This window comes from Carassius gibelio, chromosome A22 (genome assembly GCF_023724105.1).
Source record: "Carassius gibelio isolate Cgi1373 ecotype wild population from Czech Republic chromosome A22, carGib1.2-hapl.c, whole genome shotgun sequence".
NCBI classification, from domain to species: Eukaryota; Metazoa; Chordata; class Actinopteri; order Cypriniformes; family Cyprinidae; genus Carassius; species Carassius gibelio.
Window position 1 is genome coordinate 9,979,584 of NC_068392.1, and position 25,132 is coordinate 10,004,715.

Here is a 25,132-nt window from a genome sequence, read left to right on the forward strand (position 1 = left end):
AAAAGTTGCGATAAACGATTGGAGGCCTGTGACATCTTGGGGAAGATTCTCACATCAAGAGCAATGTGTTTAGTTAGTCCAGATCTGTAAAGCTACAAAATAAAATAATTAAAATCCATAAGATTTGAAAAAACGTCTATGAAGAATGTTTTATATAAGTCATATGAAGTCCTTATATAATAAAGCAGTCTCTTTAAATTTTCAAAAAAATAAAATAACATGGTTAATTCACTAGTGGTGAATTATGACCTTTTTAATGTTTTTTTTATTATTATTATTATTAGTCTATACTTTTTTTTTCTTTTTTTTTTATTCAGGTCGAATCAGTGTTTAAAATTAATGGTCTGAAATTTGACATCTAGTCTTTTTTTTCTCTCATTTTTCAAGGCTTTTTTGGGAAGGGGGTGTGTACGTCAAATTGGATTTCTTGTTTTATATAATTTCAGCTATTGTTATTTACCACATCATCATCGTTTAGAGATTAGCTGAATAATGAATCCTATATTATTACACACCACTAACCTACATTTGCACATTTAACTCCGAGACTCTCATAATATAGCTCATATCGGCCTATTTTCCACTGATTTATCCTTGACACGGTTTTATTCCTGACTCCATTCATTAAACGAGCACAGAGCTACACGCTACCAGGTGGGAGTGAACGTGTGCAGCCGTGGCAACGCGACTGGTGTCTCTGTCTGGTGACTGGGACGCGGAGTAAAGACTAAGCAACTGTCCACGTCTACGCTTTCGCAGTCTGGCAGCGTCAGGATTCATCTCAAAGCAACGCCGTCATGGACGAAGCGGAGGACGGCGATGAAGAGCACAAGGAGACACTCGGGGGCGACATCCTTGGCTCTTCTTCCAAGATGAAGAATGTAACGCCAGGAGGGGGAGCAGCGGCGAGCAGGATCTCCCAAAACAAGGACTTCGCCACGGAATCCACCGCGCTCCTCTGCCACGGAGATGTTTCCAGGGACAAGAGCGCGTTTGACGGCGAGGATGGCACCAGAATAAGATGCGTTATCAACGGAGACTGCCGAAGAGACGAGAGCTTGTCTTCAACCCCCTCCAAGCAGGAGAAGCAGACAGGTGGAGGTTTCCCAGCATCTGCATGTCACTCCAGCACCTCCAGCATGGACGGCTCGGTCACTCCAGCCCCGACCGCCGCTGCTCCTCCTCCCGCTGACAAGAAGGACTCCAGAGTTTCCTTCTCTAGTGCTCCACCGGCCCACGGACCGACCCCGAACCAGCAGCAGCAGCAGCCGGGCAATTCTGTCAGCTTCCCCAAGTCCGAGGATGGCCAGATCACGGGAGATGATGCGGAAGCCAGGGACAATCAAACTTACATGCAGAGGCAGTTTAGCTCCATGTTACAGCCCGGGGTCAACAAATTCTCACTGCGTATGTTTGGGAGTCAAAAGGCAGTGGAGAAGGAACAGGAGCGAGTCAAATCCGCTGGCAACTGGATTATTCATCCATACAGTGATTTCAGGTAGGGCTGATGGAGTGAAACCAGTGGAGACTCAATACCTGGCTGCAGATGCTCATATTTGAAAACAATAAAAAAAAAGAGAGTGCCTTTTCTGGTTAAAAACTGTAAAATAAGATTTTATAAATAAAAATAAAAACTAATAAAAAAAAGTGTCTTTTACAAAACTGTTCTGACACTTTAAAATGTATTACAACATTTAGCCAAGGTCTTAACACTTTTACATGGTGTTGGCAAGAAAGATACATTACATGTTCAGTGTTCAGTAATCAGCTGTTTACTGTACAAAATCATGGTAACAGGGCTGACTATTTAAGATTGACCTCTACTGACAAACACTTTAAGATAAATTATCAAACAAGGAGGATCTTACTTATGCTGCTATACTTTTGAAAAAAGGTAACAGAGTTGACATTTTAAAGTTTGGTTAGCCTTTGTGCTATAGGTTGTGAATTATTAAAAGGATAATTTAATACTGATATTTTTATTTAGGCTATTTATCCTATTTATCACCCCCCCCCCCCCACCCCACCCACACACACAAAGTTTCAGTGTTCATTAATCAGCGGTTTAATTTACAAAAGCACAGTAACAGGGTTGACTATTTCAGATGTCCCCTGTTAACAAATGTAACATTTTAATATGAAGTGATTTACAAACACATATTTAGCACATATTTATGACAGTAAAAAAAAAAAAAAAAAAAAAAAAAAATATATATATATATATATATATATATATATATATATATATATAAATTTAAGGGGGTGGGGTAACAGTTGACAGAATAAATGAACAGAAAATACAAAATACAAGTTTTTATTTAAATAAATACAATACAATGATAAAAGATCAAATTTAATTTAATAAAATAAACATGACATTTTTCTTGATGTTTTACCAAATGCCTGTAACAACAGAGTACTAGTTGGCATTAGCTGCGTGTCACTATTCACAAACGCTGATGAGGGAAACAAAAGGTACCTTTTCTATGGAACAGCCCATCAAACATGCACAATACTAATCTAACAAGGATTAGGACTTTACATTAATTAGATTTTTAGTACACTGAGATTAATCATTGATGGCCAATGTACAACAGCTTCTCTAAAGCTGTTTCATGTCATCAGCTGTGTGTAATTTACCAGAACATTTATGGAAATCCTTTTGCACAAAAGCTGGATAAACAGCACAGGGAAAAAGGACACTTCAGTGAATTCAGAAATGATCCCCTCAGTCTTTTAGAAAAGAAAACACCAAGAGGGTGTTCCTCCAATACAGAGAAACAGGTTCATTTTATATCAAGTAACCTCTAATAAAGGCTTTTATACAAGTTTGTTACCTCAATTTAAGCAGTAGCTAATGCACTTTTGATTAAACACATAATTGGTTTGAACAATATTTTTCATTTGGTGGGTCTCCAAAGTACACCACAGTGCATTCAACCGGAAACGACTCATTCGATGCAAACAATAACTTCTTATGTAATAGCCATTCATTATGAGATGATAATAAAAGTATCAGTCATAAAATAATGAAACAACAAAGAAATATAAACAATAAAATAAAACAAGTTCAGTATCATAAGTCTAAATGACTAAATGAGTGTCATAAAAACCCCCAAAAATGATTAATAAAGTAAAAAATATAATAATAATTATTATTATATATCATTGAAAACCCTAAATCATAACATTAAACAACGCCAAGATTGCAACTGCAAGTCAGATAATGAGTAATATAAAGTAAAAAAAAAAAAAATGTAAAAAGACATAATTAAATGTAAATGGTATAAATTAAATGCTAAACTATATAAAGGACTCATGCTTATAAAACAAATTTAAGAAACTGAAAATACAAAACAAAAGTTTGTTCTCTTGATGCTAAACACACAGGTTGCTATTGAAATGGGTTCATAATAATGTCAATAATACTAATAATTATTATAAGAAATAAGAAATCATTCTCTTTTATTTTTTAAGATACTCAGCCCAGTGTTTAATTAAATATTTTAGACAATAAAAGCTAAGTGTTCTGGCTCATAAAATAAAAGACTCGGGAACAAAACAGTCCTTGTTTTCCCCCGGAGATCAGCATCATTATGAGCTTGCAATGCCTCATCCATGCTTTTACGCATTCTATGTTAATGTGCACTCATGCACGTTTTTTTTTTTTTATGTGCATGCATTAAAAAATACATTATGGATTTGTTTAAGCTAGTCTTTGTATTTTTTTATAAGCACACATTAGTGCAGGCCAGTGATCTATTATTATTTTTAGAGAGAAGACAAACCGAGCACTGCATTTAAATGTGAACAGCAGCTACAGCAACATTGTTAGCTTGAGAAAGCTCCGTTATGATCACTTCAGAAGTTTTGCTTTCAGTATCAAATACGTCAACATAATTAATCAATAAATCACTGATACACCTTAAGAGAACCTACTTAGACCCTAAATTCCCATTTAAACCTTAATTCAAGTTCTCAAAAATAATCCAGATCATCACGTTTTGTCCCCTCTATCTGTTTTTCAACGTCCTTGTGATGACCTTGCATGGGTTGAGGTAACTAATATTTAGTGGTACAATATTTCACAATATTGATCTCAACCAAAAGACAGTATATTGAACGAATGCTGTTTTATTACTCCCGTATCGCCTCTCTCCTCTTGTGCACGTGCAGAGTGTTTGTCAAGGCTAGGGTTATTTATAGGGTGTATCCCTGTCTCACCAAATGCATGAAGACTGAATCTCATTTTACTATTGTAAGAGTGTGTCTTTTATACCCAGTACATAAAAATAAAATAAAAAAAATGGACCGACATACTAGCAAATGCACACAACTCAACATTTGTCATTTTAGGTAGTCAAATATCGATGTATTTTATACCCGACATTTAGTTTTAGACACTGAATACTTACTGTTGTCACATACATGTGATCTGTAAATAAAATAAAATAAAATTTAATATTGTGTGGCATTTTTGTGCATGCATTTAAGCATATGTCCAGTAATCTAATTTATTAATTGAATTATTTAATCACTTAATGTACACAGGTTCTACTGGGATTTCACAATGCTGATGTTTATGGTGGGCAACTTGATTATCATTCCTGTGGGCATCACCTTCTTTAAGGAGGAAACCACCACCCCTTGGATTATCTTCAACGTGGTATCCGACACGTTCTTCCTCATGGACCTGGTACTGAACTTCCGCACAGGCATAGTCTACGAAGAAAACACAGAGATAATACTGGACCCTCAAAAGATCAAGAAGAAGTACCTGAAGACGTGGTTTGTGGTGGACTTTGTCTCATCCATCCCAGTGGATTATATCTTTCTTATCGTAGAGAAAGGCATTGACTCTGAGGTTTACAAGACGGCCAGAGCGTTGCGGATTGTGCGCTTCACCAAGATCCTCAGTTTACTGCGACTTCTTAGACTGTCCAGACTGATTCGTTATATCCATCAATGGGAGGAGGTAAGAGATGGGCACCATTGCTGTTTGCCTTCATTGTTGAAGTCAGGAGTTTTCAAATTGGGAAGCTGGGAAGAAACTAATGTCTCATTCACAATAAGTTTTATTCTATGTTGAATAAATCGCCTAATGGTGGCCAACATTTGAATAATATAACTTTATCTTGCTAACTGCCCTATTATAAGACATTTTCATTCATGGGATGATTGCAACTAGCACCGGTAACTTAAAAACATGTGATAAATCCAAGCCACTAGGTTCAGGCCAAGCCAGTGAAACATATTTCATATAAATGACAGCCGACATTGGGAACATTTCAGATGATTACATAGAGAGCCAGCTGTTCAGAGTGACAGAAACGTGACGATTTGCCTGCGGCTGAGCTAACTGATGATTCAGTTTTGTGTGTTCTTTTCACCACTAAATGGGCCAATTATGCTGCTGATTACATAGTGGTAATGTGAGCCGGGCATGGCCCTCAATTACTGAATCAACCTTGCACAGCTTTGCCACATCCACTCCACACTGTTTGTCCGGCCCCCTTATAGTTCTTGATTACCCAGGCAGGGACAAACCATGAGTTAGACCAGGGGTAGGCAAGTTCGGTCCTAGAGAGCCGCAGACCTGCAGAGTTCAGCTTCAACCCTAATCAAACACACCCGAACAAGCTCATCAATCCATTCAGGATTACTAAGGTACAGGCAGGTGAGTTTTTTTTTTCAGGGTTGGAGCTGAACTGTGCAGGACTTCGGTTCTTTAGGACCGAACTTGTCTACCCCTGAGTTAGACCTCCTGAAAGATATGACCAAGTTGGGTAACCCATTTATAGTTCAAAATGTTTTCATACGCACTCTTGCAGTGATAAACCTTAACCTGATAATGTGTAGGGCAAGTAAATGCTTTAAACTGTGTTCTATCAGGAAGTGTTCTCACAAAGAGCGAGCAAAACCTCCATAAGATACACTTAGACTTTTTGCCCATACCCTAATTTTGCACCATCACAGGCTAACGGTTAGCTTTCAAACAGCAGGGTAAAAAGTGAAAAAAGTTAAGTGAGGCCAAGTATGGTGTGACCCAGACTTGGAATTTGTGCTCTGCATTTAACCCATCCAAATGCACACACAGTAGTAAACACACACCTGGAGCAGTGGGCAGCCATATTGCTGCGGGTCCCAGGGAGCAGTTGGGGGTTCAGTGCCTTGTTCAAGGGTCTCACCTCAGTCCCAGTGGATAACCAGCACTTTCTACCACCCTCAATACCATTTTGAGGGTGGTAGAAAGTGCTGGTTATTCACTCCCCCCACCGACAATTTCTGATGGACCTGAGACTCGAACCCACAGCCTTCGGGTTACAAATCTGACTCTCTAACTATTAGGCCATGACTGCCCCAAAGCAAAATGGTTAGTTTACAATATTACAAGCTAAAAGTGAAAGCTATGCCAATCTCTCTCTCTCTCTCTCTCTTTCTATCTCTCTCTCTCTCTCTCTCTATATATATATATATATATTTGTTGTCAGGCACTGAATTAAAATTCTGAAAGAAATTGAGTCAGCTGAATACTTGTCATAATGTGTATAAACAAAACTGAGACTGGAAACTAAAAGTATTTATTTAAGAAAATGTTTAGGAGCATCAACCATGGTACACATGAAAATAATAATAATAATAAAAAAAACTCCATATTGTACAGACACAAGCAAACAGGTTTGCATAAGCCAGTGTTTTCATGAGGACACTGGTCTGCTGATCATGCATGCCAGAAGACAACGGAGTACTTATATTTGGTATGGATCATTAATTTTAAGAAGTTCAAATGGTAGTGCAATGAGACCCATAAGTGCTTCCACATTACTTTGAGACCAGTGATCCTGAACAAAGAGGCTTTAAAGAACTGCACGGCAACAATGATATACTAAACAAACATCCACAAATACAGACCACTTCAGAGCTCCAGACGATACTCTTAAAATATTAGTCTCCAGTCCTTTTTGTGTTTTGCATCATCTCAGTTTTAAGATCCTGTTCCATGTACTGCTTCTTCTCATGCTAGAAAAAAGAACCCACGCCGGCTAAGCACTTTACAACACGAGCCAGAGTAGTGTCTCTTCTTGTCGTCTTCTATTGAAGATTTTGGCCTAGTTGCTATTTGGGGCACTTGGCTTTTCTCAGGTGTGACAAGCCTTGTTTCTGGTATGGGAAGAAAGTGTTGACACTGTCTCACACAAGGCATTATCCTGGACTGGCTCCAGACTGCTCTCTAATATCTAGCCTCTCTACTTTGTAACCACAAACAAACTGCACACATGGCTGTCTCCAAGAGACACATTATCCACTCTCCAGTCTTTCTTAGTCCCGTCAGGATGAACATGGTATCAGCTTGGTACATTACTTTCATCATTCACAGACATGTTCTGTATTGAATCTAATCAGACGGGATGAAGTTTGTAGGATGTACTTTACTCATTACATAAAGCTTTGGCAAACCTGGTTTCAGTATGCTTGTATTCACACATCTAGAGGTCACAAATAATCTTCAGGTCAAAAGGGTTTTGAAATAGAACCTTGTCAAGAGAATCCCTCGAAAAATGAAAAGGTTTGTCCTTCAGTATGTAAAGTCGGATTACCTCCGGCTATGTTTCAGAGTTCTGATGATTTTATATGTTCCCATTTGTCCCAGAGAGTCCTCCCCTTTCCACTCAAATGTAATACTTCTTTTATCTTGAATGACAGATCTTTCATATGACCTATGACTTGGCCAGTGCAGTGATGCGCATCATCAATCTAATTGGCATGATGCTTCTTCTGTGCCACTGGGATGGCTGTCTGCAGTTTTTGGTGCCCATGTTGCAGGACTTCCCTTCGGACTGTTGGGTGTCTCTTAACAAGATGGTGGTAAGTCTTACCTTCCAACGTACCTTGGTTTCAATCACTCCAAGTGTTCCTAAACTCTCCCAAATAGCAAACTCTCAGTGAGTTATGTAGCCCAAAGTTCAGGGTATCATTACCTATAGTTACACACAAAGTGAAATGTGCAATTCGCTGAATCTAGGAACTGAATCTTGGACTCAACAAATGGCTCTGTAGAAGCCACACAATAAACAATTCACAAAGCCATAACTTCCACTGATTTCATAAGTGTCCGACAGTGTTCATCACATGGGTGCATCGGGGAGCCGACTCCATCACCTGCTCTTCTCACTTTCCCAAGTCTGCCAGGCACTCTGAGTCACCCCTCCCTCACTTCTCACCATTATCCATCTGTCCTAGAAGTTCTCCCTGCTGTTAAGTCTAGTTCGAAGATAAGACAATGTTTGGACATTTGCTAAACTGATGTAAACAGTAAGTGATCATGAACTCTTGCTTGGTAAAGTGTGTGCAGTGTCAGGCAATTTAACTGAGAGTATGATTCATACTTGGGTTATCTGGGGATTCAAAAGTGGGGAAGGCTGGCTTGTTTTAAACTTTGATATAAACCACTGGTGACAGTTTGTGAATTGTCTTTAACGAGCTCGGTATATGAAAAGTGTAACACTTTTCATCACACTGAATTTACCAATGGAAAAGTTGACAAAATTGTGAGACAGAACTCTGATATAATTGCTGATTATTTAAGGTTTCCCTGCCTGTTAGTACTTTATTTTTATGTAAACTCTTTATATGCTGTCACATGTAAGAGATCATGTGACATTGGGACAGGTTTCTAATTGGCTTTTGTTACAACAGTTTTTGAGTGCAGTCATTCTAGTCACTGCCAATGCTTAGCAATCAAGGTCAGCTGCTTTCAAAAGGCAGCTTGCTTGAAATGAAAGACGCAGCGCTAAACGATCTGTCTCACTATTTCAAGTGTCCGATTGGTCTCTCAACAGGCCCTTCTTTGAGCGGTAAAGAAGCCTGTGAGTCACACTCGCTGAGGAGTTGTTAAGCTTCAGCAGAAGTGCTATAAAACACTAGACAACTTACAAACCTTCCCTCATTTGTTAGAATACAACGAAACTTAAATAGGCGTTATCATTCAGGATACTGAAAAAAGTATGATGATGTTCCAATCCAAAATAAAGTTAGACATACTTGCCTCCTTTCGTTTTGCAGATATCCAGGGTAAGACCCTAAAAAAAAAATCATGGTTGTAAAAAAAAAAAAAAAAAAACATCTGAGATCATTAATGTAAGCCTAGATTAATCAAAATCACATCAAATTAAAATTTCATTTTGACTTACATAAATGAGATGTTACAGATAGTTCAGTCGCAATTCACCTGCTGCTGTGTTTCCTGGCACTGATAGTTGAATGCCCTGAAATACACCCTTTGATTCCTTTTGATCCAGCTGTGCCCTGTGATTCATGACCTAGCAATCGTCAAATCCATCCGTGCGCAGTTAGAATCACAAATTAAGCACGTGCGATTCACAAGTACATGCTCACGTGTGCATTTTTCAAGAGAGTTGCTTATGAGCTCTGCAGGCTTGAGGAGCCATTCAAAGGGTCAGGTAAGCATCCCCCAGACGTGCAGAGACACAAGTAGATAGACTCAACACGGCCTGTCTTTATATACCTACACATTCACAGTAAAGGGCTCTTACCAAAGTCCTTTTAAGCACAGGCACGTTCATTGGTGACCACTTTGGTAATGTCCTGTGAAGATATTTACTTCTACAACTGTTATATAGTGAATGGCTCTTTAAACTGAAAGGTGGGATTTAAATTCTTGCAACTGCCATATTTAGCACTATGATTTCTCCCATTCATTTTTCTACAAATGGTTTGTTTCTTCCACCATATACGTAGAAATATTAAATAAGCAATGCCAATGGAAACCTTAGTCTATCTTTATTCAATAATTATTTGGTAATAAGCACAATTCAGTCATGTTTTTCTTTAGCAGAATGTAGATTCGACAATCCTATGCTCATACATCCCGAATAAATTAATCCCCTGCTAGCTAAGCTAAGTCAAATAATGAGCTAAGTTTCATCATCTCAGTGCCAGTGGAGGTTAGTAACACTAGGTTAAATGTGCACTATAGGCCCCAGTTAGGAAAATACAACCAAAACACAATTTTTTAACAAGATATCGTATAATGAATGTGAAAAAGAGAAATTGACATACAGTTTTTTTTTGTGTGTTTACAGCTTGTTGGTATTCATGTAGCAATAAAAAAAAACAGAGAAATCTCGCTGTGGAAGGTGTGACTCCAATCCATTTAAGAATAAACATCAACAATAGAAGTTTTAATTGCATTTGTTTCTTTTCCATGCACGTGTCTGGAGGGATGAAAAATATAATGTAGAATTTAAGCAGTTTGTGTTAATTCGATGCTTAATTGTTTATCTGTGTGTTTAGACGTTCCAGTTAACCCAGAAGAAAATTGTTCCTCAAGGTATGCCTGGAAGCCTTGGTAGGCAGATATGTAAAGATGGAAAGCAGACATGAACTAAGCAAACAAATCTCTCTGACATACTGCCTACACTGCATGCTTTTTACACTGCCAAGCATTGCAGTTGCTCAAATAAAGGGTTAGACTCCAGACAATGTCTTGTCTGCATCTGAACTTGACAGGATTGTTGGGGTTGCAGAAACATATTGTGACTGTGTAGCTGAGTCTGTGAACACATTTTTGTTTCTTATTTCCACATGATACTTGCACTCCATGTGCCTCCTTGACTTTGATTCAGGATTTTCCTAGCCTTGTCTAAACCCTGCTCAAAGTGAATGCAAATCTGTTTAACCACAGTTCACAGGGACCTATCAGGTCAATCCTGAAAAATCCTGAAAGACATTATAACAAGAGCCCGGCTGAAAAATAAACAATGCAGTCCCATTAACTGCCTTTAAATCAATAAATTAATCTATCACAGGTCCGTGGTGCACATAGCTATCCAAAGTAATTGGCAAGGTACCTTTGATAGGGGTTTGTAAATCTATACCCCTAATGAGCCCAAGTTTTGACTTGAGGATTAGCGTCCAGAGGAAGTCATACTCACGAGAGTGTATCTAGTGCTGATGAAGTAATCAAAGTTTCTCTTTCTTCTTCTGTTTATCGCATCCCTATTTGCAGAATGACACCTGGAGTGAGCTGTACACCTTTGCCCTGTTCAAGGCCATGAGCCATATGCTGTGTATTGGATATGGACGCCAGGCCCCTGAGAGTATGTCTGATATCTGGTTGACCATGCTGAGTATGATTGTGGGAGCCACCTGCTATGCCATGTTCATTGGCCATGCCACCGCCCTAATACAGTCGCTGGACTCTTCCCGGCGCCAGTACCAGGAGAAGGTGGGTAGCGCTCCAAATACGCACACACTGAACCACCTGCACATGACCTTCTTATGTGTCACCTATTGTTTGATCTTGTAAGATCAAAGTCGGTACCTATCGTCTGTTGGAGAGGATGAAACTGCTCAGGCCAACTATCCCTACGGCTGAGGATTCTGGGTATTCTCCACAATCTGATCTGCCTCTCATCTGCTCAGTTTTCAGTACCTCCCACTGCTGTAAATTGGCCTTCTTTGATTCCTAATCATGACATCTGGTGCTTGTTTAAACCTGCAACTCTAGACTCCAACCTGTGTCTTGTCGCCATAAACAATTTGGGCACAAATTTCTTAACTCTGCGTTCCATTGAGCTGACCAATTCTGGAACCTAATTTTTCATGAAAATAGATAATCATTTTGGTATTGCCATGTGCTATAAAAGAAAATAATGTTTTGGGAGAATGTTTTCAAAGTAAAAAGGTTTGAATGTTCTTAAATGACATTTCTGACAGTAACATAGACAAGCCAGATAAAAGGTCAGACATTTTTTTTCTACAGGAAATGGGGATACAGCAGTAAAATGTAAAAAATTAAGGAGGGTTAAGACTTCTGAAACAGACTATCCCAAAACATCTTACCACCCTTTCCGGTGCACCCATGTCTTTGTTCGCTCAATGTTTTCTCATGCCATTGGTTGAGCCAAAAGTTTGCCACAGTACTTACAAGTTTTGGAAAGTCCACCTACAATTGCTTATTTGTAGTTGCTTAAGCACATCAAACCGGGATGGGAATTATTTGAACATAACGCACATTTAAAGGTATTAAAATGTATTTTAATGTATTCCTGTTAGTCATTATTAAGTGCATAACTCTAACTCTACTTTAAACACGCCTATATTATGACAATGTTTGAATCAATGATGTAATGCAGAGAATCCCATAGGGACTTTCAGTGGAGCTCATCAAATCCCACCTCAGGCGGCAGACTTTCCCCTTCATTAATCACTAGCAACAGAGCTGCTTTCTGTCAGATACCAGAACCGTTATGGCAGCAGGGGAGTAGAATGTGCTAAAGATACCAACAAAAGCCATTCTATGCATGAGATAAAGGACCCATATGAGACAGGTTTTGTCATCTTGATCTCAAATAAACATGTTATGATGTTCCTTTGAGAAGAAGTGGATTGCTGTGATGGTGGTCCTTGAGCGTTTGCGTGTTTAGAGTAGCGGGAATACATTTACACGTAAAAGCATTGGAATGAAAGTTTAGCTTTTCTGAGTGTAGTTGCAAATCACTTCCTTTACAGACAAAAAAACATTTCTTACACTTTTTCAACCTGATGAATAAACAGCACAATGTCCCTGTGTAGATCCCCCCGTCATCCCATCACATGTCCATCTCCCCTGCTGGAAACCAATGGATTGCCAGACAACGACAGATGAACGGGACATTAGTCATTACGTAACAAGCATTACATTGCTTAACATTGACTTTCAAGCACCTGTTCAGGTCCAACCTCTAACAAATGCTCACATGGAGTAGAAACAACAAGAGTCTCGGATCAGTTTCTGTCAACTCTCAACATTAGTGCACCCTGGGGAACTGTGGTTGTATGTACAGGCCTGCTGAGATGTACAGACTGTGCCGTGTCAATCGACCATTATGCACCGTGGTCTCTGCTTAGATCACTATGTTCAAATATTGATCACAGGGTTGTCTATAACATGAACTGAACACAAGAAAATATATGGACCATTAGTAACATCATGTTTGGAAACCATTTGAATAAATATATTACAGTTCTTAGTCATTCTAAAGAAAGTATACAGAAGAATTAGAGCCTAATCTTTAAGACTAGTGGTGTCACATCTCGTTGTTTATTACATACCAGTAAACCATCATAATCCTAGTTGCTGTTGGATACCTATGGTATAAATGTATCTGCTGATGGACTTGATGTCCATATGGAACGAAAGCTTGATATATGGGCTTTCACCCCCCTCCTTGGTGACTATGATGACCTTGATTCTTTGGCAGATGGACATGGGAAATATATCATCCCTTTATGTGGCTGATAGAAGATAAACTGCCTGTCCTGTTACAAGGAAGAAGAAGAAGAAGAAAAAAAAAACAAGCCTGTGGACTGCCTGAAATACGATGTATATATATTTCAGTTCAACTGATAAGATTTTTGCAGGGCATGTTGCAATGCTATGTTCAGCCATATTGGAAGGACAAAGATGATTATGTCTACAATATTACGCAACATCACATGACTTCTTTGATGAGTTCTGTTAGGAAGCTTACGAAGGTTAATCTGATCATCTACCTGTCCGGAGGTTTTAGCGTAGGTCACCAGATGTGTCGCTTATCTTATTGGCACTAAGCTGCTAACTCTGTCCTGTCATAGCCACATTGCTTTCTAAATTCCTGCCTACCTTCCATTCTTCCTTCCTTTCCAGACTGATAGCCCAGGGAAGCTTAGTCACAGGAAGTCTAAGAGGGAAGAAAAGAAGCTGAGTATCTAAATATATAAACAGAGTACAGTTTCCTGATCTATAGCCCCAGTCTGAGACCTGGTGCAATTCAAACTTTCCTGAAGTGTTTTCAGTGCTTATACACAGACCTTGGCTGTACAATAAACTGAGACTCAAACTGTGATTGCAACAAGGTCTAAGTAATTGTCTTCACATTTCAGCTTAACACTTTGTCTTACTTCAAGGCTGATTGAATGAACCAAAGAGAGGAGAAAATAGACTGCCTTGATCGAAAGGGACAAAGCGTAAATTACAGATTTTGTCGAGCTAGAAGAGACAAGCAGGCACTGTTATTTAGAGGTGGCTAAATGTTGGTGTGCAAGTAAATATGGGGGTTTGTGTTACTTTTTTTCATAATATTGAGTGTTTAGTCATAGTTTTGTCAATGTTAGACAGTCTGAATAAATTCTGGGGGAGATTACTAAGGATTTGCAGAACTATTGCATTTTAAACCTACATTTTTTAAATGTTTTTTTTTTAGTGCCAATATTCCTTGATTATTTGTAAATTAAGCTCATTATAGAAGTGTCTTATTCATAGCTATTTGCACTTGCCTTTTACAATTAGCATTGTGCTATTACTACATGCAGAAAGAATTACAAGGTGGAAAGTAAAATGGCATGCTGGGACCCCCTGGTTGCTTCTTTCGGTTGTGTGCGATTGCATACATCCCTTATCCAATCGTAATTAATTAAGATTGAATTAGATTAGGATTTGGGCTGGATTTCTGAAACAAAATGTTTTCATGAAATGGGTTTATGATAGGGATTTCCACTCTGAGCTAATTAAAGTCAGTCACTGCTCTTTCCATGATTCCCCACCCCCTGCCAAAGGGACGATGAGTCACGGTGTGCATGCTAACACAGACGCCACTTCAGTTGTATATAGCGTCTATCTGCATCTGACAAGAATTGGATGCTTTATTTATATTATATGCATGTTAAACCTTCAGTTATGTTCTCAAGGATTAGTGATCTCATCCATCTCATTTCATGACCACCAGTGATTGTTACAGAATATGCTCATTGTTATCTAATCAGGTCATTCAAGAATGAAAGAACAAAGTGTTTTTTGGGTTGCACTTTATTTTACAGTTACGTGTACTAACATGTATTTATAGTGTACTTACAGTGTAAATATCTAAGAAAGTTCTGGTAATACAAGGTAACTACATGGGGTAGGGTTAGGTTTAGGGGTAGGTTCAGGGTTAGTACCTAGTTATTAAATAGTTATTGTAATTACTATAATAAGTACATAGTATGTACATGAGGAACAAGATTGTAAAATAAAGTGCTACCGTTTTTTGTGTCTTAGTTTCTGGTTTCTTTAATTTAAAAATGGAGTCCATGTACATACCAGTAATTGTTCTTTACATATTGCGAAGAACATGTTTATTTGTGACGGCACTGCTATGGTTTTTACCATGCATGCAGGAAATTCAATACTTTTTATAGTATAGTTCACTCACAGGAGATATTCTGAAAAACTGTTATTGTCCATACAATGAAACTCAGTGGGGTCCAAAAACTTGTTTTTAAAAAAAGTGTTTTTAAAACCCCTAGCCATAAATATAACCAATACTAGCTGTTTTTCTTTCTTTAGCAATTAAACAGCATTAATTAGCGAAAGTACTTACAGAATCCCTCTATACAATGGCCTGTAAAACAGAAAGCACCTGTCACTAAATAGTGCAACAGACTGAACCCTGTTAGAAGCTTGAGGATCATCCCAAGGCTTGTCAAACCGAGCATATGTCACCACGCACATACAGACAGTCATCATCCACATGCTTTTTCCTACCAACAACATCTATCCAACTGGGAGGTCACTAAGAAGCATCACCCTCCCTGCCCCCCCATCAATATCCTGGTGTGCACATGATCCACTATAGTTGAGTTATGTTGGAATATGAGGTCTGAGAGGCCACATAAGACTGTCTCAGCTTTAACACAGCTTTTGAAATAAGGCAAGTCTATAAAATGCTTTTGAAACATCCATAAATGTTTAATTTGTTTTATCTAATCAAATTTCTCTAAAACATACATAGCCAAGACCATTTGATGCAATAAATGTACTGTATATTCCTGTAACATAAACCAGAAAGCCATCACAACACAAACGATGATGCAGAGAGAAGGTTAACTTCATATGCTGTGCTATGAATAGAGCTTATCATCTGTTTCATCACACTCTTCCTGCTTTGGGAACATCATATTATCATATGCTCTTTAGCCTATGACGTGTCTACTGTAAAAACTTCCCTTAATGTTTTCTACTATAGCAGGAACGCCCATACAGGAAAACAAGCCTGGATGTTAAATTATTTACTTTAATCTGTATATAGTGTTTCCTGTTAGCATATCACGTCTCCACAAAAGAGGCCACATGGGATTCAGATTGGCAACACACATGTTGCTGGTTGGAAATTTTGGGTAAAAAGTATGTCAACATAACATAACTTATACCGTGTCACTTTTTCGTTCTTAGTACAAGCAAGTTGAGCAGTACATGTCTTTCCACAAACTTCCAGCCGACTTCCGGCAGAAGATCCACGATTATTATGAGCACAGATACCAGGGCAAGATGTTTGACGAGGAAAGCATTTTGGAAGAACTGAATGAGCCGTTACGAGAGGTACCATTTAGCAACAGAAAACAATACACGACTGATAACTTGCCTTCAGACTGACAGTAAACTAACTTCTGCACCTCCAGGAAATAGTCAACTTCAACTGCCGGAAGCTGGTGGCGTCCATGCCGCTGTTCGCCAACGCAGATCCCAACTTTGTGACAGCGATGTTAACTAAGCTCCGCTTCGAGGTCTTCCAACCAGGAGATTACATCATTCGTGAAGGAACCATCGGCAAGAAGATGTACTTCATTCAGCATGGCGTAGTCAGCGTCCTGACCAAAGGGAATATCGGCATGAAGATCTCTGACGGCTCCTACTTTGGGGGTAAGAAACACAGAAAGACCGTCTCATTCATTTAGAAACATATTAATCCGTTTGAACATTATAATTACAATATACATAGAGAAAAGTGGATAAACTGTATAGGATTAAACCGTTGTTATGACATCCTGTTAAAACATATGAAAATTTCAAAATAAAAGTTAAGACAATTCTTTAAAACAATGAATACAAAACAAAACACAAAGAAGTACAAAAGAACAAAACATTAAACACATTTTAATATGCAACTACAAAGTAAAAATCCCAAAAAGAGTTTTTTTTTATTATTATTTTATTTAATTATAATAATTTCCAAAGGAAGGCAGCAAAACTTTAATAATCAAAGAAAAAAGTATCAGTTTTACTATTATACTTAATTATGATCATTAATATACTGCATTTTTACAGTGCCTAATCAAAGAAATCATAAAATAAATCACTGGTCATTTTTAAATAATCATATCAAACCTAATCGTATTGCAATAAAGTAAATTACTTACAGCCAAATGCTTTTTTAAAGCTAAACTTCTGTTAGCATACATTTAAATGCAATGTCAAAGTAAAAGTCCCATAAATAAATTATGTAAAAAAATAAAATACTTAAAAGCTTCCAAGTTAGAATTCCAATTGGAATCCTATTGTACATATTCCTTTACTATTTTTGATGAAGCCTTCACTCTTTTGTGTTCATAACTGAAGGCTTACAAAAATAAAAAAATAAAAATAATAATAGAATCATAAAATCATATCGTTGCTCCAATTGAATCCCTAACTGCTCTCTTGCACTGGAAAACAGTAATAAATACTGGCATTTGAACATGACCCTCTGATTCTCCCTCCAATGAGTTTTGTCTCATTTAAGATGCTGCCCACTTTGAGGGCCTTGCGTTGGTGATCCAGAAAAAAGACAACACTTTTTCCAGAGTCTTTAGGGCACGTTCTGGGAGGGGCAAGGAGGAGAGATCACTGAGGCTGCGAATATACCAGGAGCCAGGGGCACTGAAGGAAGGCCACAGATAAAGAACAAATGTGGCCAATTAATAACACCTAATTAGTGGAGCAGAACAGTAATGGCAGAGCAATTTATAATGACAAATATAGAGATTCCTTGGCCAAAAACAATTACAATGCATGAATGAGAGAGGCTTAATCATGATGGCAGACAGATTTGTCATGGTATTCTATACTGATCACAGCATCTCTGCTTCTTAACATGCATCAGTAAATAAAAGCCCTTATTGTGTTAGTATTCAAATGCAATGCATTTTTCATATGTTTAATTCTTAAAGGGATAGTTAAAAAAAAGACATTTTTAGGGTTAATTTTGCCAAATAACACCCATTAACCATGGAATCATAATAGTTTCTCTTGACTTGGTACTTGGGATTACTAGGAGAATAACATGGATATTTGATTCAGTTAATAACATAAGCCATTGTGGATGCTACATACTGTATTCCATTTAAGCCACCATAAAGCTTTTAAAACTGCATTTGGCTGCATTCATAAGATTGGAACATAGATACATTAAGCATGTGCAGTGGACATGTTTCTTAACAGCTTACAGAAATGAGAAATCATCATTAATCTCCTGGTCTGAGCTTTATATATCATAAATGATACACTGAATAGAGCATGTAGATGTTTAAAGTTATATGAGAAAACCAATGACAGCAAGCATTTTCCATTAATTCTTTTTATTTACTTTTGGGCTGTGAAAAACATGGAGGTTTGTGATATTGCATGTTTTTAATGTAATGACTATAAACTGGAGCTAAATTTGATCTCCACACTTTGGGGTAAAGGAGGCACTTCATCAAAGATCTGACAGCTCAGTTTTGCATGCTGGGATATGTCAACCTAAATGGGGCATGTTGTGAAAATGTGATTTTTACAAATGTGACTTTTTTGACAGTGCGTGAGTTCTGGTTCAGTTGCATTGTTCAGTCTAGCCCATTGTCTTACTTGCTAGTGCTCATTTTAATTATACCCATTTTAATGAAATACAATAATCAACACAAAAAATAACACATTCTTATTCAGTATTTTTGTGTTGATTGAAAATGTATTTAAAAAGTGATTTAGTTAAATAATTGTAAAGACAATACAAAACATAAATTTGCCTACAAAACTCAGTACACTTTTGGGGTATGATAAAAACCCACTTTGATTTACCAGTACAAGAATATTAATAAATGTCCAATATAGTGTTTGCAAAACCCTAACAGAGTGAAAATTTGGCATTCAAATTGCTGCAGTTCTACACTGTCGTGAAGTAATGCTGACCGATTCACAGAAGAATCAAATGCTTTTTAACCCCTGCAGCCAAGCAACCCTAGGATGTTTCTCTTTATAAACTTAATTATGTTGTGACGCGCAAAACTCCACATCTGAACATTCAATAGCAAATACTTAAACTAACAACAAAACATATTTACAGTAGCTGATTCAGAAGCACGAGACTGTCGTAGCAAAGTCAGAATGACGTCATTCATAAAATGCATTACTGTTCTGTTGTAATCTTACAGATTCTTAAATGCATCTACTTTCGGAAGACCAAATAAAGTGTTTTTGCTTTCGACTAGATACACACAGCATCTCCCTGACATGGCTGCTTCAACACTAACTGCAGTTACTGAAACCTTCTTTCTTTGCATGGACATTTGGGTGGCATTACGCAAATATTTCCAAATAGTGACGTAGACGTGGGGGTGTGTTTAAACGAGCTGTTTTAGGAGGGTGTGGCAGAGTCTTAACTTTGATAAAGAATATCTCTTTGGTTTTGAGACTTAAGTCTTTTCAACTTTACAGAGCTTCTTCATTCACCAAGAGCTTATAACACTCCAAAGAGAAAAGAAGAATTTTAATCGCATCATATGACCCCTTTAAGATCCAAATGTCCAGAATTAAAGCTTTATTGATTTTTTTAATGACAGGCAACATCCACTTGAATCCTCAGTGGAGTTTTATCCACTCCACAGTGATAAGGGGCACAGCAACTTCAATGAGAGTGAGCTGTGCCAACATTCACTTTGAATTGTGGGCACATTTTCAACTGGGCAGATCCCAAATGCAAGGCATCTTTTTGACTGCATGTGTGTGTATGTGTAGATAGAGCCTTTTCAGTAAGTGACAGGATCTTACCTCTTCATAATGCTGAGCTTGACCTTCCTCTCAGAAACATTGTCAGGAGACAGGAGACAGGTCCTTTACAGTTTCGTTTTCAGGTTTCAGCTTCAGTGATGGAGAAATTTTATTATGTTGACATTTGGGATACTGTTCACAGGCGAACATTAGCTCCAAGGATTTTTTTGATAACCCGTTTCAACATTCCAAATCAAACACATGGTCAAGCTGGCCAGGTCTGACTTTTTTTGGCCTTTGTCCACAGACTAGGAGAGCAGATGGCCAACCAGCCAGTTCAACTAAACAGTATCTAAATTTGGTCTTCTGGCATTGTCAAGTTGGTGTTCAGCTGGTGTCCCAAATGGCTTGTGTCAGAAACCACTAAAACCAGCAATCTGGTCCAGCCTAACATAGCTGGGAAACCATCTAAGATTAACAAACCATCTTTTTTTGCATTTATTTTTTTATCAAGTCCAACCAGCCTTCACTGGTCTTCGTTGGTCTCCCAACTTGACAAGTACTAAAGACCTATCTACAACCAACTAAGACCAGCAAACAATTCGATTATTTTAAGAAAGGGATTTTTTTTTCATCAGGTATAGCCAGCCTTCAGCGGTTTGCTGGTCTTAGCTGGTCTCCCAACTTGGCCCAAATAAAACCATCTAAGACTAACTGAGATTCTGGAACCACAACCATGATATGTCCTGTTCATTTTCAGAGATCTGCCTGTTGACCCGTGGAAGACGAACTGCCAGTGTGCGGGCGGACACCTACTGCCGACTATATTCACTCTCCGTGGACAACTTCAATGAAGTACTGGAGGAGTATCCAATGATGAGGAGAGCATTTGAGACAGTAGCCATTGACCGCCTTGATCGAATAGGTAAGTTACCTAGAGACTAAAATCAGTAGCATTCCTATGTATCATTGTACTTTTAAAAAAATAACCATGGTAATACTATAGTACTCCCCCAGTGGATTTTGTGAAAGTGCATTTACCTGTATTAGAGGCATTACTGGTACACATCCCAGAATTCATGTATTTGGATATCCATTGATCACATCTGTAAGTAGATTTGAGTCCCCTCCAAAATTTGTTTGTCTTCAACACAATTGTTTTGCCATCTTTGGTTTACGTCCCAAGCATGTAAACATGTGATTTGCCAAGAGAGGCAGACCACATGCCCTTATCACCCCTCTCAGCATCTTTATCTCCCAAGGTCAGTGTTGGTAGCTGATGTCACTACCTGTCACATGACCACCTCAGTTGTTTATATATTGGCCATGCAACCACTCCACTCACTGATGTTGCCATGGCAGCCAGATTCCATAAATGATCAGTTCAGCTCATGGAGGAGTTTAGACCACGCATGCTTTGCAGAAGAACATCCGCTACCACAGTCTCACTGTGTCAATGTTGGCTGTTAATTTTATGAACATCAGATGTGACTCAGTTGTTCATTTACTATGGATACAATAGAGATGTTCAGTCATGATGTCAAATTATACGCTTACTGGAAATGGCTTCACTTTACCCCAAATGGACACGTTTCTTAGAGACCTTTAAGATAAAATACGCTATTGTTTACAAAAAAATGCAAGAGGTAGTGCAGTGCATTGGAACGTAATACAGTTCTTACAATTTGGACAATATTTTCCTTGACACAGCATCATTCTGGACAACCTCAACAATAAACTAGTTCTTGAGTGTCTCATCCTCCCCCTTGAGGACCACTTTCGTTTAGCTCAAACGCACTTAGGTTTATTTTATTTTATTTTATTTTTTTGTGTGCTTTAGATGTGTTTATTTGTGAATACAGCAAAACTTTGCTTGATCCAGGAGCAGGATTCAACACCCCTGAACTAATTGTTTAGTTAACCACAGTAATATATCCTTTCTTCACATCGTGCAAGTCTAGCAAATTTGCATTACTCTTTAGCACCATATAATCACTTCACCAGGAAAATGAGGTAAAGATTAAGTGTATTAAGTTGTTTCATATTGAGCCAGTGCTTCACTGTGTCTGACAGTTACTAAATACACCAAGCCTAATGGAGTAGAGTGTAATGGATTCAGTGTAATAAGAATAAAACATTTAGGTTTTTGGTATTATTATTATTACTGGCAGTGTTCCTACCTAGTTACAGATATTTGTGCTAAATGCTTGATCTAAGGTGCACAGACAAAGCTATATCTGACTGTTATCTGTACCTTTTTAGGCAAGAAGAACTCCATTCTGATGCACAAAGTACAACGCGATCTTAACTCTGGCGTCTTCAACAACCGTGAGAACGAGATGATCCAGGAGATTGTGAAGTATGATCGGGAAATGGTTAAACTGGTCAAACAAGGGGACATACAAAGGCCAAGGGCCATGTCTGTGACTCCTTCAACTCACGGGAACATGTTTGCACATTCTAGTCAGCCCTCTACAAGTTCTGCCATTGCTAGCCTTCAGCAGGCTGTTGCCATGAGCTTCTGTCCCCAGATGGGCAACCCTTTAGTGGGTTCTGGGGCTGTCCAGTCTCCCCGCATGGTGCGGCGCTTCCAGGTGGTACAAAGCCAGACGCCCCCAGGCTCCCAGTACTCCACCTTAGCCCTTGCCTCTGCCCTTGCAAGCACACCTGTCCACAGTCCTCTGGCAAATACTGGTCGAATGTTCCAGTATGGTTCCAGCCCCCCCGGTGCACCCTCGGGCTCCCAATTATCCCTTGTACAGCAACACGTACCCAGTCCCACACATCGTCCACCAGTCCCCAGGACCACTCTAAGCCAGGACGCCCGAGCCCTATCTGCCTCCCAACCATTTTTACCCCATAACATGGTGCAGCCAGTTGCCCCAAGCCCTCCCCAGTCCACCAGGGTTTCATCGACTTCCATCGGTCCCCCTCAAAACCTCCCAGGTCCTGCTGGTCTTAGAGGAAGTATCCCTCCCAGAATGGCACTACCCCATCAAGTGTCTGTAGGTGCATTTCCTCCAGCCTCCCTTCCACAAATGAGACCCAGCCTGGATTCAGGACTACCCAAGAAGGATTCAATAATCAGTCTCCCAGAAACGGAACCACATCACACCAGACCTAGATTATCGTCAAACTTGTGACCACGAAACAGTTGGCAGGCTCTGTCTGCATCAGGAACGTGTGGACTCTCCTTCACCAAGTACTATTCCTGATTCCCTGTCACACCTATGAATTTTACTCTCAGAATGTATGTGGTGTGACTGGCCACAAGGGCAAACAGACCCTTGAGACTTGATAGTATACAATGAACATATCTGTATCATTCTTACCACGATTGGAATTTTCCATTTTACCTGCGATATAAACATCAATGTAGCTTCCAACCTCACAATTTGCCTCTTTGAAATGGTTTTCTTTATTGTAGCTGTTCACAAAGATTACAAATGTACCACCTCACTTTTCTATACTGTAGTTCAAATGATGCTAACTGACACGTGTCTGAATACCGGTACTTAGCAGTTTGCTTCTGATCAAAACGTAGGAGCTTTCTCCCTCTTCTCAACATGAACCGACTAGACAATAGTTATTTAACCTATAATGTGCAATATTAGAACTGTTACAGAGAAAAAAAAATATGTATTCCATGGCTCTCGAGTCTCAAACCGGTTTAGAAACGGCATGTATTCTTACTGGAACTGCTGTCCATGTGTTCGTCCAATTCCTTCAGACCAAAGTTGGGCCAAAGGAAAATGTTAACATGAGATGACATGTAAAGGTGTGTCAAGTATAATGAAAGGATAAAAACAAATATAATTTAATTGCCTTGATTTTGACTAAAAGTACTGTGTGTGTGACCATAAGCGTGTGTTTTTCTTAGCAGTCCCGCAACAGAGCACATTTGGTTTGGCGTTGGGACAATTCAATGAATCAATAGTTTCCTAATTAAGGTTGATTTCATGCTAATTATGCTGCTGAAGTACAAAGTTTAACGACAGGGAGACTAATTTGCCCTTATCTGGTGCATTCAAATGCATTTAAGTCTTAATTACAAAGGACTTAAGTAGCTTTGTTCTCAAAGGTCAACTTTTCATAATCAATGAACTATCTATTTCAAAGATTGTCCTGTTTGTAAAAAGCATCCTCCTTCACAAATATAGCTTAAAGTGCTTGAATGACTTAATGCTCAAAGCCTAAGCTTGTTTTGAGGGGGACTGCACATTTTAGAGAGCTAGTGAGGTTATGCGGGTGAGTGAGTACATTGATGGTGATTACCTCCTCCTCTGAAATGTGACGAGAACCATCAGGTGATTATGAGTCTTTCCACTATCTGTTGTTTTGGAGCGCTAAATAACTCACTCGCCATGGCTACCTAATGAGGTCTGATGTCCTCTCGGTCTTTGAATCCTTGAAAACCTATTTATATTCTGCGGTTACTTACCATTTCACAGCTTGAAGGAAACTTTATGCTGCTCCTATTTGGTCTTGGCATCCTCAAGACAAAGCCAAGCATCAATTGATCGTTTATGACTTCTAAAAATAGAATAAAATGGGCAGATGGTTGAAAATGGCATCAGACTGTTCGTATGCAGGGTGTAAAGTTCATTTTTGATGACTGTGAATAGAATCATAATGTCTTTCCCTTGTAAAAAAATAAATAAAAATGAATGATTCCCTGTGCAAAAACCAGTGCTGCCCGATAAGCTGATGATTTTTTTTTATTGCTGCTTTTAATGATGTATATGTCCTCAGTTTTGTGTTGAACCAAACACAGATGTTGATTTTATTAAATATATGCCAAGTGTTACTTTCTTGCCAAATTCGAAGTAATATTTCAAGCAATAAAGTTTACAATTTGTCCATGAGAAAAACAAACATACATTTGTCTCAGTTTTTAGTTATCATTAACAATAAACGCTTTCCACAAAGTACCACTAAGTTTTACTATGCATTATTGTAAAGGGGGGAAAAAAGTTTTATTATAAGACATGAAACGATGCATGCTAACTTTCACACCTCTGCATACATTTGATTTATCATAATTTATCCATAGCATCTGTGGTTATTTTTTTTTTTTATGACTGTCTTGATTAAAGAGCCATGTTTTATGCTGTTTTGTTTGAATAAACTTTCAAAACATCTTGTGAGGAAGCTACTTAAACAATGTTCCATTAATTAGGATGTGACAAGAGCCTGAGGTTGTTTTGCAGCTTTGCATGAAATAAAATTGTATGATGATGGGCTCAAATTTACTTACCGTTTAGTTGAACTTAATTGAGTTCATTATATCAGTTCTGTGATGTTTGGTTTAGCATATCTGAAATAAGTCAC

At 38.5% G+C, this 25,132-nt stretch overlaps 1 protein-coding gene across 1 annotated transcript; it reads left to right on the plus strand.

Moving 5' to 3' along the window:
- The first annotated feature begins 608 nt into the window (after nt 1-608).
- Nucleotides 609-25,053, plus strand: LOC127942600 (potassium/sodium hyperpolarization-activated cyclic nucleotide-gated channel 2-like). Its single transcript, XM_052538425.1, has 8 exons — nt 609-1,498; nt 4,552-4,975; nt 7,705-7,866; nt 11,030-11,248; nt 16,253-16,399; nt 16,480-16,720; nt 20,562-20,726; nt 22,064-25,053. The coding sequence occupies exons 1-8, from the start codon at nt 798-800 to the stop codon at nt 22,942-22,944; spliced, it is 2,940 nt and encodes a 979-aa protein (XP_052394385.1). The 5' UTR covers nt 609-797; the 3' UTR covers nt 22,945-25,053.
- The last annotated feature ends 79 nt before the right edge of the window (nt 25,054-25,132 follow it).

Coding starts and splice junctions, on each gene's coding strand:
- LOC127942600 (XM_052538425.1), top strand. CDS start 798: ATGGACGAAGCGGAGGACGGCGATGAAGAGCACAAGGAGACACTCGGG. Junction 11,249..16,252: donor GGCGCCAGTACCAGGAGAAG/GTGGGTAGCGCT, acceptor TTTCGTTCTTAG/TACAAGCAAGTTGAGCAGTA. Junction 16,400..16,479: donor TGAATGAGCCGTTACGAGAG/GTACCATTTAGC, acceptor CTGCACCTCCAG/GAAATAGTCAACTTCAACTG.